This window comes from Microcaecilia unicolor, chromosome 9 (assembly GCF_901765095.1).
Source record: "Microcaecilia unicolor chromosome 9, aMicUni1.1, whole genome shotgun sequence".
In the NCBI taxonomy this organism is placed as follows: Eukaryota; Metazoa; Chordata; class Amphibia; order Gymnophiona; family Siphonopidae; genus Microcaecilia; species Microcaecilia unicolor.
The window spans coordinates 139909483-139926900 of NC_044039.1; the positions used below are offsets into that span (position 1 = coordinate 139909483).

General features: G+C 43.9%; 1 protein-coding gene across 1 annotated transcript in view; it reads right to left on the bottom strand.

Moving 5' to 3' along the window:
• The window catches only part of UBR1 (ubiquitin protein ligase E3 component n-recognin 1), a 718041-nt gene that overhangs the window by 545740 nt on the left and 154883 nt on the right, over nt 1-17418 (bottom strand). The window contains exon 7 of the mRNA XM_030215524.1: nt 3011-3073. Within this exon, the coding sequence (XP_030071384.1) occupies nt 3011-3073 (63 nt within the window). The remainder of the gene's footprint in view (nt 1-3010; nt 3074-17418) is intronic.

Sequence of the window (17418 nt, forward strand, 5' to 3'; positions counted from 1 at the left end):
ATGACGAGGAGAAGGCTAGAATTGGAGAGCCCATTCAATTGGGAGAGGTACAGGGGGTGATTAAGAGGTTATCAAATAGGAAAGCTCCCAGTTTAGACGAATATTCAGGGAAATTTTATAAATGTTATGTAAATGAAGTGAGTGATCTAATAGTGAGGGTGGGAAATGGAGTCTTGGAGGGGGGAGGGCTCCCTAGGTCTATGTCTGAGGCGGGGGTGGTGATTATACCTAAGCCGGGGAAAGACCTAGGGAGCTGTGGATCATATAGGCCCACTTCGTTATTGAATATAGATGCTAAAATAGTGGCAAAGTGTTGGCTAATAGGCTGGCAAGGGTATTATCTAAATTAGTGAATGTGGACCAGGCGGGGTTTATTCCTAGACGGCAGGTGGGGGACAATATTCGGCGCACTTTAAATCTGTTATGGGAAGCGCAGAGGGGGGTAGGGGGACAGTATTGTTGGCTGTGGATGCAGAGAAGGCTTTTGATAGGATTAGTTGGAGATTTTTGTGGGCCGTGTTGGAACATATGGGCATGGGGGGCAACTTTTGTAAGTGGCTGGCAGCCCTCTATGATAGTCCACGGGCCTGCCTCATGATAAATGAGGGATATACGAGTTTCTTTTCCATAGGAAGAGGGACTAGGCATGGATGCCCGCTATCTCCTCTTTTGTTTGCGTTGTATATGGAGCCTTTGGCGGAAACAATACGACAACATCCAGATTTGAGAGGAGTTCGGGTGGGGGGGGAGGGTACATAGATTGGCATTATTTGCTGATGATGTGTTGATGTATGTGGTGGATCCAGAGGAAACGTTGCCCAAGATATTGGAAATTATGGCTGAGTTTGAGAAGTGTGCGGGGCTTAAGGTCAATATGGATAAAAGTGAGATATTGGGTATAGTGTTATCCCCAGAGGAGGAAATTAATTGGGTGGGGTATTTCCGTTTAAATGGGCAAAAAGCAAAATTCGGCACCTGGGGATTCAAATTCCTTGTGATATGAAACGGGTGAGCAGTATTAATTATGGCAAGATAGTGGGTCAAATTAGGTCCGAGTTGTCTCGATGGAAGGGGTTGTGGCTGTCTTGGTGGGGAAGGATGGCAGTGATTAAGATGAACGTACTGCCAAGGTTGTTATTTTTGTTTCAGGCTTTACCGGTTCAACTTCCTAGTGGGACAATTAAGCAGATACAGAGGTTGGTAACACAATTTATTTGGAATAGGAAACACCCTAGGTTAGGGAGTCGGATTTTATGGGGGGCACCTGAAAGGGGAGGGAGAGCGGTTCCTAATATTCAATGGTACTATTATGCAGCCCAGGTGAGGATGCTTATGGACTGGGAGAGTGAGATTACAAAGCCAGGAAACCAGGTGGAAAAGTCTTATAGTAGGGGGAGGGACTTGCACTCGTATTTGTGGACTACTGAAGGAGTGGGGGTGGGGTTATCTGAGTGTTTGCATAATCCCTATGTGAAGCTTTTGTTAAGGGTGTGGAGGGTAGTTAGGAAGAGATGGAGTCAGTTGGGTGAGGTTTCTACGTTGGCTTCTGTGCGGTGGGAACCAAAATTTAGGGCGGGGAGGGAAAATGCTAGATTTGGACAATGGGAGAGGAAGGGGTTGCTACGTTTCCGTGATGTGCTGCAGGGGGGCAAAATGCTGAGTTTTGACATGTTGAGTTCCAGATATGGTCTGGCTGAAGGGGATAGATTTGCCTATAGGCAGGTTCAGCACTTTGTGGGGGCAATGGGCTGGAGGGAGAGGAATCCCCAAGAGAGGGAAGGCTTAGAAAATTTGTGGTTAATTTTGAGAAGAGTTCCTTGGCCAATATCTGTTCTTTATAAATTTTTTTGGGGTAGTGATCCCAGACCGTTTGGGGTTTCAGGGGGCATGGGAAGAAGATTTGGGATGTACATTTACTGAGCAAGAATGGGAGATTATTTGTCAAGAGGTATACAGAGCATCGGTATGTGTCCTGGTTCAGGAGAATGCTTATAAAGTTCTCACTCGATGGTACTATACGCCTGAATGGTTGAAGAGAATGTACCCGGGTACGTCTGATAGATGTTGGCGCTCTGGGACGCACACAGGATCCTTTCTTCATATTTGGTGGACATGTTCCAGGGTGGTGGATTTTTGGCAGTGGGTGGTGAAAGGGTTGGTCAAATTGACAAATACATCCTTGGCGTGTGGGCCTAGAGACTGTCTCTTGGGCTTGCACAATGAGAGGGATTCTTGGGAAGTTAGCAAGTGGCTTCGCTGGGGATTTGCGGCAGATAAATGTCTTATAGCCCAAAGGTGGAAATCTCCAGATTCCCCTACTCTGGAGGAGTGGAAGGAGAAGTTGGGTCAATTAATACATATGGAGTACCTTACAGCCTATAGAAGGGAGGGGTCCTTGAGATGTAAAGGGTGGTGGTTTTGTTTAAAAGCTGGGGTAAAGAGAATTTAAGTGTTACTTGGGGGAAAAGGGGGGATGATGTGGAGGGGGGAGTAGAGAGGGGTTGGGGGTAGGGATGGTTGGGGTGCTTTGCTTGGGGGGGGGGGGGAAGAGAAGCACAAATATTTTCACTTATATTCATGTTTAAGCAGACTTTTGGCTGGCAGCTTGGGGTGGTGGGTGTAGTAAAAGTGTGGTTAAATCTTACTCTAATGTTTGAGCCCCGGAGCCGCCATTACATTGATTCTTGGGTCTAGTTAGCTTGTGGGAGGGGAGTTTTGGTTTTAACTTTGTGGGTATTTGGATGTGATTACTACTAAAAGGGGGGTAGAGGGGATTACTAGTTGAGTAGGCGGGGGGGGAGGGTTAGATTATATATATCTGTGGTTATTGTTACGAGCAGAATGTTTGTATTAGTGATTGTGTGAAAGTTGGCCCCTGCGTGGGCTGTTACAGACTGTTTGGACATACAGTGTTATAGTATGTCATCACGTTGTGTCTATTTAATGAATAAAAATTCAAAGTTTAAAAAAAAAAAAAAAGACTTAAACACACATATACAATAAAGGTTACCTTGATGTCATCTTCCACTTCTTGACAATCCATAAAATTGCCTCCTTTAACAGCCCTCCGTCCCTGTATTATAACGGAAAAGAACACTATAAATTTTTAAAACATGAAATGCTTTTCTTACAAACTGTGGTGTTATTTTCTAAAGGAAGAGAGTCAAGATAAGGCAAAGGACCAAACTACACAATGAAATAAATGGGAACAATTACATTTTTTAAATGTGAAAAGGGGGAAAAAAAAGCATTACAAGGTAATCCATTACAACAGAGGATTCCTACACCAAAATCAGAAGTCTAATTGTGTCAGTATCACACTAACTAAATTTGTACAGGAAATTCTCTAAGACAGAAAGATTAGATAGATAGGTGTGGGTGTGCAGAGCAAATTCCTGAGTCTCTTAAACTGCAAAGATTCTACAGGACTAGCTCAGAGATACACTTCAGCCCTCTTCTTTTTATCGGTAAGCAATCAAAGCTACATCATCATTTTTTTTTTCTTACATTTATATCCCACATTTTCCCACATATTTGTAGGCTCAATGTGGCTTACATAGTACCGGAGAGGCGTTACAGACTCCAGTATAAACAAATACAAAGTGATGTTGTGGTAAGATAAAGTTCATGTGGTACAGCCACACTAGGGAATCGTACAACGGAAGAGTTGTGTTATGTCCATTACGTTCTTTAGTTTTGTTGTGTTGCAGAGATCAGGCATTTATGTTGGATTGGTAGGGTATGCCTTTTTAAACAGGCTAGTTTTTTGTGTTTTCTGGAAGTGTAGGAGGTCTTTAGTAGTTTTCAAGGATTTTGGTAATGCATTCCACAGTTCTGTTCTTATGTAAGAAAAACTGGACGCGTAGGTTGATTTGTATTTGAGTCCTTTGCAGCTTGGGTAGTGCAGATTTAGGTACGTTCGTGTTGATTTGGGTGTGTTTCTAGTTGGTAGGTCGATCAAGTCTGTCATGTATCCCGTAGCTTCACCATAGATAATTTTGTGAACCACAGTGCAGATTTTGAAAACAATGCGTTCTTTGATTGGGAGCCAGTGTAGTTTTTCGCAAAGGGGTTTTGCACTTTCAAATCGCGTTTTTCCGAAGATAAGCCTAGCTGCCGTGTTTTGAGCGGTCTGAAGTTTCTATAAGGTTTGTTCTTTGCATTCCGCATAAATTCCATTGCAGTAGTCTACATAGCTTAGTACCATTGATTGTATCAGGTTGCGAAATGTTCCCCTCGAGAACAATTGTTTCACGCGTTTGAGTTTCCACATTGAGTGGAACATTTTCTTTGTTGTGGATGTCACTTGGCTGTCTAGTGTTAAGTTACGGTCCACTGTAACGCTGATGATTTTCAGGCTGTCTGAGATAGGGAGTGTGTAATCTGGGGTGTTGATAATTGTGGGGTTATCCGTGCTGTGTAGGGATGAGAGGATGAGACAGTGTGTTTTTTCTTTGTTTAGTTTTAGTTGAAATGCATTTGCCCAAGAGTCCATGATGTTCAAGCTGATCTTGATTTAGTTGGTGATTTGTCAGTTTAGATTTGTAAGGAATGAATATTGTGACATCGTCTGCATAGATGAAAGGGTTAAGGCCTTGGTTGGATAAGGACTTGGCTAGTGAAGTCATCATTAGGTTGAAGAGGATCGGTGATAGCGGTGATCCTTGTGGTACTCCACAGTCTGCTTTCCATAGTGATATGTTTGAGTTGATTTTACTTGATATGTTCTAGTGGTTAGGAAACCACTAGATTCAGGAATCACATGTTATCAGCATCACATGGAAAACATTACTCACTAATCATTACCTTTCTTATGACAATTCAACAGAATCATAGAAAATTGTTGTAATATCAGAATATGTCAGCAGTTGTCCATCCAGCACATTAGTAACAAGCTGACCTATATTTTATCTTTCTAATTCACGTCAATTCACTTAATGCTAACAAGGCTATGATTTCCCAAAAGCAAGTTATAACTCATGGACACGGCATAGTTCCGTATTCATCATCATTCTGCTAGCTTAGAAATATGTGTTATATCTAGCATCTATCTCAAGTTATTTCAACATTAGCTCAATGTTCAGTAAATTATTATCATTTTAGTTGCTATAAGCAGAATCATCTAGCTGCAAACAAGTTGTCTCCCCTGATTTAATTGTTACATTAATCATAATCATTTTCCACCCCGGACCAGAGGGTCTCTATTCTCAGACAGATTTTCCAGACCATCACTATCCAGTCCATTGCACTGAGTGTCACATATATGATTATCTCCCAGTTGGTGAGATGTCATATGTGTGTACTCGACGCAAAGAGCTCCTAGCTCTCAAAGAATGAGTCCATTCTCTTGAGGATAGAGTTGCAGACTTGGAGGAGCTGAGGGAGATAGAGAGGTACATAGAGGAGGCCTACAGGGAATTGTAGAAAAGTCCCACCTCCAATCTGGCAGCCCCTGTGCTGCCTTAGAGGAGGAAGGCCTTCTAAAAGGAGAGCATCACCTGGTGAGGCTGGAAGTAATCCTGTATACAGGACCAGCACAACAGGGAATGAAATATCATCTCGCATCGAGGATGTGTCTCCAGGGTCTAGTGCCCAGATGGGAAGGGTTACGACAGCTGTTGTAGTTGGTGATTCGATTATTAGGCACATAGATAGCTGGGTGGCTGGTGGAGGATTGCCTGGTCATTTGACTACCTGGTGCGAAGGTGGCAGACCTCACGCATTACCTAGATCCCTGATGGCGAACCTATGACACGCGTGTCAGCACTGACACGCGTGCCATTTTCGCTGACACGTGGCGGATTTCAGCATTTCCTTGATTTGTCCAGGTTTCTCGACAAATCCGCCCCGCACTCCCCGACAGAATCCTCCGATGAGCACGCGACTATCTCACCTTCTTAACTCCTCTGCTCTGATGCGACAGCGACACAGGCAGGCTAGAGGCAGCGTCTGTGCTGTGCGCGTGCCAGCCAGCGCTTGCCTGCTCAGCATCAGCTGGTGATAATGCTGCACGCTTCGCGCAGGCGCAGCGGCTTACTTCTACTGTCTGCAGCCTGCCGCCTTCTCTTCAGCCGCTGCCATAATAATCACGAGTCGACGAGAGCACGAGGCTCCAGCGGGACGGTCTGGTCTTTGTCTTCTGACTCTTCTCTTGTTGTGCCCTGCCTGCCCCTTGCTTAGCCGCCGCCATAACAGTGAGGTAAGAGTCTTAAGAATGGGCTCCCATGATAAATTGTTTGGGATAAATATAAGTAATATAACAGCAGGTTATGCCATGATAAATATCGCGAAATTATGGGGTTTTTTTCTCGAAGTGACACACCGCCCAAGGTTGCCCATCACTGACCTAGATACAAATTTAAGATAGTGCTGGGAAGGAGCCGGCTATCTTGGTACACGTGGGTACCAATGACATAGGAAAATGTGGGAGAGAGGTTCTGGAAGCCAAATTTGGGCTCTTATGTAGAAAGCTCAAATCCAGAACCTCTAGGGTAGTATTTTCTGAAGTGCTATCCGTTCCATGCCTAGGCCCAAGACACAGGCAGAGCTCTAGAGTCTCAATGCGTGGATGAGACGATGGTGCGGGGAGGAGGGTTTTAGATTTGTTAGGAACTGGGCAATATTCTGGGGAAGGGGGAGCCTATTACGAAAGGATGGACTCCACCTCTACCAGGGTGGGACCAGGCTGCTGGCACCGTAATTTAAAAAGGAGATAAAGCAGCTTTTAAACTAGAAACTGGGGGAAGGCTGACAGTCACTCAAAAGTGCATGGTTTGGAATAAGGTATCTTTCAAAGATATCACCAAAACAGGGAAGATAGGGTGACCTGATAGTGAGGTTGTAAAAAAGACCGTAGTAATTCAGGTGTCCTTAAATAAAAAAATAAAATAAAAATCAGACAAAAGATTGCAATTTAATACAGTTAAGTACTGAGCATGATGTAAATAGGAACAACAAACAGTTTGAAATGTCTATATGCTAATGCCAGAAGCCTAAGAAATAAGATGGAAGAGTTAGAATATATTACACTAAATGAAAAATTAGATATCATAGAAATCTCTGGTGGAAGGAGGATAACCAGTGGGACACTGTCATACTGGAGTACAAATTACATCGTAGTGATAGGGTGGATCAAATTGGTGGAGGGGTAGCACTGTATGTTAAGGAGGGCCATGAATCAAATAGATTGAAAATTCTACAGGAAACAACACACATCTTGGAATCCATGTGGATTGAAATTCAATGTGTAAAGGGGAAAAGGATAGTGATAGGAGTGTACTACTGTCCGCCTGGCCAGGATGAACAGACGGATGTAGAAATGTTATCAGAAATTAGGGAGGCTAACAAAACTGGGCAACACCATAATAATGGATGATTTCAATTACCCCAATATTGACTGGGTAAATGTAACATCAGGGAGGTAAAATTCCTTGACGAAATTAAGGAGTGCTTTATGGAGCAGCAGGTACAGGAGCCAAAAAGAGAAGGAAACATTTTAGACCTAGTCCTTAGTGGATCGCATGATCTGGTGCGGGAGGTAACAGTGATGGGAAGGCGGCGGAACTAGAGGGCATGAAATGAGATTGAAGGGGGGCAGACTCAAAAAAAAATGTCAGGAAGTATTTTTTCACGGAGAGAGTGGTGGATGCTTGCAATGCCCTCCCGCGGGAGGTGGTGGGGAGGAAAACGGTAACGGAATTCAAATATGCATGGGATAAATATAAAGGAATCCTGTTCAGAAGAAATGGATCCTCAGGAGCTTAGCCGAGATTGGGTGGCAGAGCTGGTGGTAGGAGGAGGGGCTGGTGGTTGGGAGGTGGGGATACTGCTGGCCAGACTTATACGGTCTGTGCCAGAGCCGGTGGTGGGAGGCAGGGATAGTGCTGGCCAGACTTATATGGTCTGTGCCAGAGCCGGTGGTGGGAGGCGGGGCTGGTGGTTGGGAGGCGGGGATAGTGCTGGGCAGACTTGTACGGTCTGTGCCAGAGCCGGTGGTGGGAGGCGGGGCTGGTGGTTGGGAGGCGGGGATAGTGCTGGGCAGACTTGTACGGTCTGTGCCCTGAAAATGACAGTTACAAATCAAGGTAATATATACACAAAAACTAGCACATATGAGTTTGTCTTGTTGGGCAGACTGGATGAACCGTGCAGGTCTTTTTCTGCCATCATCTACTATGTTTCTATGTTACTTGATAATAGAGTGATCATAATATGATCAGATTTGTTATTAGCTTTGGAGTAAGTATACACAGGTTATCCAACATGTTAGCGTTTAACTTTCAAAAAGGAGACTATGATAAAATGAAAAGAACGGTGAAAAAATAAGCTTAGAGGAGCGGCTGCAAGGGTCAAAAATTTACATCAGGTGTGGACACTATTCAAAAATACCAGCCTGGACAACCAAACGAGAGCCGGCATGGTTAAAAAGTGAGGTTAAGGAAGTTATTAGAGCTAAAAGAAAATCTTTCAGAAAATGGAAGAAGGAACCGAGTGAAAATAATAAGAAACAGCATAGGGAATGTCAAGTCAAATGCAAAGCTCTGATAAGGAAGGCAAAGAGGGACTTTGAAAAAAAAAAGATTACGTTGGAGGCAAAACACATAGTAAAATATTTTTTAGGTATATTAAAAGCAAGAAGCCGGCAAAAGAATCGGTTGGACCGCTAGATGGGGTAAAAGGGGCAATCAGGGAAGACAAAGCCACAGTGGAGAGATTAAATGAATTCTTTGCTTCTGTCTTCACCAAGAAAGATTTAGGAGAGATACTGGAGCCAGAAATGGTATTCAAAGCTGACGAGTCGAAGAAACTGAATGAAATCTTTATAAACCTGGAGGATGTAATGGGGAAATTTGACAAATTGAAGAGTAGCAAATCTCATGAACCGGATGGTATTTATCCCAGAGTACTGATAGAACTGAAAAATGAACTGGCGTAACTATTGTTAGTAATATGTAATTTATCTTTAAAATCAATGCCAATATTTACAAAAGGTTCCAGAGGGGATCCAGGAAATTATAGACCGGTCAGCCTGACATTGATGCCGGGTAAAATGGTAGAGACTTTTATAAAGAACAAAATTACAGAGCATATTCAAAAGCATGGATTAATGAGACAAAGCCAACATAGATTTAGTGAAGGGAAATCTTGCCTCACCAATCTATTACATTTCTTTGAATAAGTGAACAAACGTGGATAAAGGCGAGCCAGTTAATATTGTGTATCTGGATTTTCAGAAGGCGTTTGATAAAGTACCTCATGAAAGCCTTTAGATTGGAGAGTCATGGAATAGGAGGTAGTGTCCTATTGTGGATTAAAAACTGGTTAAAAGGTAGAAAACAGAGAGTAGGGTTAAACGGTCTCTATTCTCAATGGAGAAGGGTAGTTAGTGGGGTTCCCCAGGGGGCTGTGCTGAGACCGCTGCTTTTTAACATAGTTATAAATGACCTAGAGATGGGAGTAACTAGTGAGGTAATTAAATTTGCTGATGAAACAAAGTTATTCAAAATTGTTAAATTGCGAGAGGATTGTGAAAAATTACAAGAACACCTTACGAGACTGGGCATCTAAATGGCAGATGACGTTTAATGTGAGCAAATGCAAAGTGATGCATGTGGGAAAGAGGAACCCAAGCTATAGCTACATAATGCAACGTTCCACGTTAGGAGTCACTGAACAAGAAAGGGATCTTGGCATCATAGTTGATGATACATTGAAACCCTCTGCTCAATGTGCAGCGAGGGCTAAGAACGACAAAATAGAATGTTAGGTATTATTAGGAAAGGAATGGAAAACAAAAGTAAGGACGTTATAATGCCTTTGTATCGGTCCACGGTGCGACTGCACCTTCAATATTGTGTTTGATTCTGGTAACCGCATCTCAAAAAAGATACAGTGGAATTAGAAAAGGTACAGAGAAGGGTGACAAAAATGATAAAGGGGATGAGACGACTTCCCTATGAGGAAAGGCTGAAGCGGCTAGGGCTCTTCAGCTTGGAGAAAAGGTGGCCAAGGGGAGATATGATAGAGGTCTATGAATCATTTGTTTACTCTTTCCAAAAATACTAGGACAAGAGGGCATGTGATTAAGCCACAAAGTAGTAAGTTTAATACAATTCGGAGAAAAGGTTTCTTCAATCAATGTGTAATTAAACTCTGGAATTCGTTGCCAGAGAATGTGGTAAAGGATGCTAGCTTAACAGGGTTTAAAAAAGGTCTGGACTGTTTACTAAAGGAAAAGTCCATAGACCATTATTAAATTGACGGAGAAAATCCACTGCTTATTTCTAGGATAAGCAGCATAACATGTATTTAACTTTTTCGGGATCTTGCCAAGTATTTGTGACCTGGATTGGCCACTGTTGGAAACAGGATGCTGGGCTTGATGGACCTTTGGTCTGACCCAGTGTGGCAATACTTATGTACTTAATGTTCTTGGCAGATCATGGCTCAGTTGTCTGCTTGATGTCACCATGATTCTGGAGGTCACCCGGGTTTCGGGACCTTTGATTGTCCAGAGATGTATCCTGTTGGTGGATTCATGCTGAAGCTCCCACATTGGCACAATGTCAGAGTCATATGCAAGAATTTTTGTGAATGGAGAGACCCTATAGATGCACATAGTCGTATGGATAAGAGATGATTTCTTAAATTATGCACTCCTTTTCTTGACACCCTTATTAACACGAGTTCAATCAGCAGAACTGAATAATTTGGAGCTCTAGCTTTCCTCAGTGTTTTCTTCAAAGTCTGTTTCAATGATTTTATGTTTAAATCTTTTTTATTAAAGAGTATAAGGAATACAATACAGAACCCACCATATTTTGAAGATACAATATGTGATACAAAGTTTTGAATTCTCAATAAACCTGCTATTTGAAATTCCATATGTTGTCTTCTTTGGAAGTCATTAAGTTTAAATCTGTTTATTGACATATTATACGAAACCTGTGTATTTATTGTCCGGTATAAAGCCTTACTGATATCACAGACAACTTGTAATCCTTCCACATACATCAAATCATTTTCTTCTTTTATCCCTAGACCCCCCCTCCCCCCACCCTTCCTTCCTTGTAGTTTTATATATTAATCTTGTTTATTAACAGACGTAATGAACCATTCACTGAAACTTATCAAAAAAAAACTACACTACAGGAGATGTTCTCTGATGTCATATCTTCAACAAATAAGTTACCATTTTGCATTTATTTATTCCTCACTTAATCACCCTCCCTCCCTCCCTCCTTCCCTATATTGTCAACCAACATTTTAGGGCAGTGTCACAGCTCTTTTTATTTCCAAGATAACATGTAATTAACTGTCTGTACATCAGAATATGAACCAGTCTACGCCTTGCTGTAAAGTACTGCCCTACCTGTCACACTGTCTTAGTCTCCCTAACTGATGTAGGGCCAAAGAGTACCAGATTAGAAGTTCAGCAGCAAACTTCGCGCTCTAGGCGGGAGGGTGTCCCACAATGGCTCCCATTGCGCCCTGAACCTATGGCCTGCTGAACTGTCCAGGTCCTGCACTCCACATCTATCAATTCTCATTTGTTTCACTAATTGGGATCGCCATATCTGCAGAGGGGGAACTTCTTTTACTCTCCAATATTGCAATATGGCTGTTATTCCAAAATAGATTGCTATCTTTGCAAATGTCCTGAATCCCTCTGTGGGGTCTGCGGTGTATCTAAAAATATTGAATAAGATTGTAGGTTCCCGCACAAGGGTGCAGTGCCATAATTGATCTATCCCTCCTATGACTTGTTTCCAGAACTTTTCAATACCGGGACAGCTCCAAAACATGTGGCCGAGTGAGGCCTCCTCATGGTCACATTTAGGACATGCCCCCGTTGTATCAAATCCCGCTTTCCGCGCTCTGTGGGGCGAAATGTGTGTTCTAAGCATCCACCGATATAGTCGTTCCCTCTGAGGAACAGAAAGCCTCTGTTTGTAAATAGATTTCAATTGTGTTCTAAACTCTTCCTCAGTGAGTGTGCACCCTAAATCTTTTGACCACTCATGCGCTAGCCGCCGGAAGTCTATCTCTTCTGTGGAATCTTTGAGTTGCTGGTGGTGGAATTTCAGGGGCACCCTAAGCTGCGCTCCCAGGGTAAACTCCTCCGATAAGACTTCCACCACATCTTCCGTAAGGTCTGTCCAGTCCAGGGAGGCCACATAATGGTGTAATTGATAATATGCAAACTGATGTGTCTTAGGAATCCCATATCGTGACTGAAGTTCCTGATACGTGTGCATGTGTCCCTCTTCTGTAACTATATGCGCCAGGTATATAATCCCCTTTTTTGCCCATCTGCTAAATATACTGGGCCCTTGGCCTGGGGGGAAAGCAGGATTATCACAAATTGACATCCAGGGGGACACTCGGGGGGAGAAGCGGCGGCGTCTACACACCCATCTCCAAGTTTCCCTGAGAGATTTCAATAATGGGTGTATCTGAAATGCTGATAGGGGTAAGGGGGTTCCAGAGTGTAGTAAATGGCTAAAGTGGATATCCCTGAACATCGAGGTCTCCACTGATGTAACGGAGAAATCCGATGTTCCCCGGTACCAATCGTTTACGTGTCGCATGGAACTCGCTATTGCCAGGTATTTTATATTCAGAAGTCCCATGCCGCCCCCCTCCCTTGGGGCTGCTATCTGGTGATAAGGTATCCTAGGCCTTTTACCCTGCCACAGGTATGCTTGTATTAAACGCTGTAACTGCCTGTCATCTCTATTTTTCAGGTAAAGTGGTAACTGTTGGAAGACATAGAGCCATTTGGGAGCTATCATCATGTTAAATAATGCTATTCTTCCCCAGATAGAGAGTGGCAGCTCCCTCCACATCAACAGTTTACTCCTAGTCATTTCCAATAATGGGGAAATGTTTTCTTTATACAGGGAGGTTCTATCACTTGTAATGTATACCCCTAGATATTTCAGCTTCGTTGCCTCCCATCTAAGTGTGGCTTTTCCTTTCCATTGTAAATTAGTACCTGTGTCCATATGCATCGCACAAGATTTGGATAGATTAAGGCTAAACCCCGATAACATTCCGTACTCCTCTATCAGAGTCAAGGCCATATTAAAAGACTTTTGCGGATTAGTCAGCACTAGGAGGACATCATCGGCATAAGCCAGCGCACGAACCTCCTGTTCTCCCAACTGTACACCGCTGATTCTAGGGTCAGAATTTAGCTGTCGGAGTAGTGGTTCTAATGTTAGATCGAACAGTAGTGGTGACAAAGGGCATCCCTGTCGTGTTCCTCTGCCTATCTGAAATTTTTTCGAGAGCCCCCCGTTCGCTGCTATTTGTGCCTCCATGTTAGTATATAAAGCCTCAATTGCTTGTTTTACTCCAGGAGGAATCCCAATCCAGTCTAGCATATAGAATAGAAAGTCCCATCCTACCCTGTCAAAAGCCTTGGTAGCATCTAAGCTTACCAAGATTCCAGGAATCTTCTCGGTTCGGCAACGTGCCATTGCGAGCAAGACTCTCCGGGTGTGCAACACGGAGTGTCTATTAGGCAGAAAGCCTACCTGTGCAGGCTCGATCACGTTGGGTAAGAACTTATTGAGTCGTGTGGCCAAAATTTTCGCAAGAAGCTTAATGTCAACGTTAATTAATGATATGGGCCTGTAAGACTCCGGTTCCTCTACGGCCTTCCCTGGTTTCAACAATAATGATATACATGCAGTATTTTCGTGTATTGGGAATCTCCCTTCCTGAATTACCGCTTGATGATATTCAAATAGGGGCCGTATCAATTGGGGTTGTAACATTTTGTAAAATTCTCCGGAATACCCATCCATCCCTGGTGCTGAATATGCTTTCAGCCCTTTAATCGCTTCTGACAGTTCTTTGGGCAGGATGGGAGCCTCCAAAGTAGCAATATCAGTTTCTTTGAGCCTTGGCATTTGGGCCCTTCTGAGAAATTCCTCCATGTGTGCCTCCCTGGATGTATGCTCGGCAGTGTATAGTTGTGTAAAGTGTTCTTGAAATATTTGAAGAATCTCATCTGGACTGTTAGTAATGCTTCCTATTTGTCTTTTCAGGACTGAAATAGTTCTACCCCCTCCCCTTCTCCGCACCACCCGAGCCAACATGCTTCCCACTCTATCTCCGAATCTGTGGAACTTATATTTTAGGAAAGTCCTATTTTTTACCGCTCTTTCCTGTAATAATGAGTTTATAGCAGCCTGGACAGATAAATATGCCTCCCTGTTTCCTGTGGTTTGCTGCTGCATATATCGGCGCTTAGCTTTCTGCAGTCGCTTATTCAGATGTAAAAGGCTAGCTGCATTCTTTCTCCGTTTTCTTGCTACATAGGCAATTATGTCTCCCCGGAGCACCGCCTTACCAGTACACCAATACAGTTGCGGGTCAGACTTATGTTCTTTGTTAAATGAGTCATATTCTTCCCATTTTTTGACCATGTATTTTAGAAAAGATTTATCTTTCACTAAATGATTGGGAAATCTCCATTGTCTGTGTATTTGGAAGTTGCATGGCGCCCCTAATTCTATCCATACCGGACTGTGGTCAGAAATCAATACTTCTTCAATCTTTGTGTCTCTTATGCACTGAAATAAAGCTGATGATATCAATATATAATCCAGCCTTCCCCAGGTCCCATGTGCTCTGGACTGATGTGTATACTCCCTTGAGTCTGGGTGCAAATTCCGCCATGCATCTATCACTGAGAGGGAGCTTCCAAACTCCTTCAACATCCGAGTGCCCTTCCTACTCTCCATTCCCTTGTGTCCCTCCCCTGAATAATCCAATTTGGGGTCCATAAGCACATTCATGTCTCCCACAATTATCAAGTGCTTGTCTTCATATGGAAGTAGCTGTCTGGACAGTTCAGGAAAGAAAATACTGTCAGGGGGGGTGGGTGCGTATACATTTAACAAGTATAATTCCCTCCCTTGCAGCCACATTTTAACCAAAATGAATCGCCCATTGGGATCTTGCAATACTGTCTCTACCGTGCAAGCGAGTTTTTGATGTATGCAGATTGCCACCCCTCCCTTCCGCCCTTCGGAGGACGCGTGGATCACCTGACCTACCCAACCCTGCTTGAGTTTTTCATGCTCTGGCGCTGTCAATTTTGTCTCTTGCAAGCAGGCAATGTCTGCATTGAGGCGTTTTAAGTGTGCTAGGATCTTTTTCCTTTTTATGGGAGACGTAATGCCTCCTACATTCCAGGTGACTACTTTACAGTGTGTTACCGCCAAGACATATTATCTTCATATCAGTATACCAGAAAAAAACTCAGCTCCTGGGTCCCAGCCCTTTCCCAGAAGCTGTAAATGTTGCCTCTGCTTTGTGTTTCAATATTCTGATTTTGACATCCTACCCATTCGTTGGTCTTGTGTATGATCTGAGTGAAAGACCTGCCCTTTGTGTTTCTATGTGCCCCTTTCCCTAAGTATTGAATCCCATTAAGTCCCCATTCCCCCCCGCCCATTACCCTTCTCTTAACGAGAACCCTTTCCCTCTAGTTTGAACTTCCTCTTACTTGTGGTGTGAGACCGCTATGTGACTCATCTCCCCTCGCCTACCCCTCTCCCCCCTTCATAAGGGGATCCCCCCCATCCCTCGGCGATATCTCTAAAGCCACCCCGGTTCTACTACCGGAGGGACTCTTCAAATAGACAACAACAATACAGTTATAACTTTTTAACCCATCATTTCTTAATCAACATTTTCTTTGCTATAGACTTATCTTGCATATTGTGTCCTCGTCATATGCAGGGAACCATAAACAGGGTTAAGACATTGTTCTTTCTGCCTTTTGCCAAACATAGAGTCAAGTTGGTGCATCAGCTGGTGCATGTAGTTCGGTTTCTAGAAACTGTTGGGCCTCCTGGACAGAGTGAAACGATCGCCATCCGTTTTCATGTTGAATCTTCAATATGGCTGGGTAGATCAGCATAAATCTTGTTTTTCTGCTTACCAGTGCCGTGCAGAGGGGGTGGAACCGGCGACGTTGCTCTTGTACCCCAGCCGAATAGTCTTGAAAGATTTTTATCGATGCGCCATCGTATTTTAAGGTGTCTCTTTTCAGTCGAAAGCCTCTCATGATTTCTTCCTTGTGTAGATAATTGTGAACTTTGATTATCACCAGTCTGGGTCTTTGCTGCCCTGGTTGCCGACGGCCAAGCCTATGGGCCCGTTCTATGCACAGTTCCCCATAACTGTCCGACAGGGCAAGTTCTTTTTTAAGCCAGCTTTCCAAAAGATGTCCTAGTGATTTCTCAGGAATTGCTTCAGGAAGACCCACAATGCGGAGATTGCATCTCCTTGCTCTATTCTCCATGTCCTCAATCTTGTCTTGCTGTGCTTTAAGTTGCTCCATCAAGCGCGTGACATCTTGAACATTCTGCGCTCCCCTGTCCTCTGCCGTTGATATTCTGCTCTCCGCTTCACCCATTCGTCTCACCGTGTCAGCCATGGTGGATTCTAAACTGCTCATTTGGCGTTCTAGCAAGTCAAATCTGGGGTTCAATGCGGCGCTGACCGCCATGGTGATCTGTGCAAGTTGTTTGTCAGAAAAATCACCAAGCTTCTCAAGTTTACCTTCTGCCATCTTGATCCCAGTGGGTGGTGGGGAGTTTTTCCCTTTGTCGTACTTAATACCGCTTCTAGTTGTTCCTGCTGATTTGGGCCTCAGAAATTGCTCCATGCAGAGGGTATTACAGTTTCTCTCTGGCCTCTTCGTCACTGATCTTGCTTGTTTAGCCCTTTTGCCCGGGGGTAATTCGATGGTATTGTGGGTCTGGTTTTTACCCTCTTATCAACGTGATCAGTCCAATTCTAAAAGTCTGGAGAGTCGCTCCCCGCGTTGATCCAGCCCGTATGTTTTATTCGCTGTATGAGTTCTCCCCTAGTTAGCTGTCCAGAACAAGGCCGCAGACACCAATTGTCTATTAACACCCGGCGTCGCCCTCTCTTTTCAGCCAGCGTGTTGTGGTAATAATCTTTATTAACTATCCCTACTATGGTGAGACAGCGTCTTTGCACGCTGGAGCATGAATTAGTGTACTCAGCTCTTTATATTGAGATGTTTCCAGAGAGTCTCTCGTCATTTCTGTAAATGGCCCCGTTTCTGTGCGCCGAGGGGGGGAGGGGGAAGAAAAATGGAAGCATCATCGACTTTCTCCCGCTTCCTATTGCCCTGCCACGTCTCCGATTTCCCCAACAAACATCCCCTACGTACTTGTTCTGCACGCCTTATTACCGCGGCACGAGTGCTCTGCACGCTCTCACTCTGCATCTTTGGCCGCCATCTTGCCACTTTGCCGCGTGCGTCGCGATCATCTGTCGTTCCCGCTTTATAAGGCGTGTTGGGTGTCTTTCGGCGGAGTCCTCCGATACTGGAGGGCTTTAGGCATCTTCTGGGCGTTGCATGGT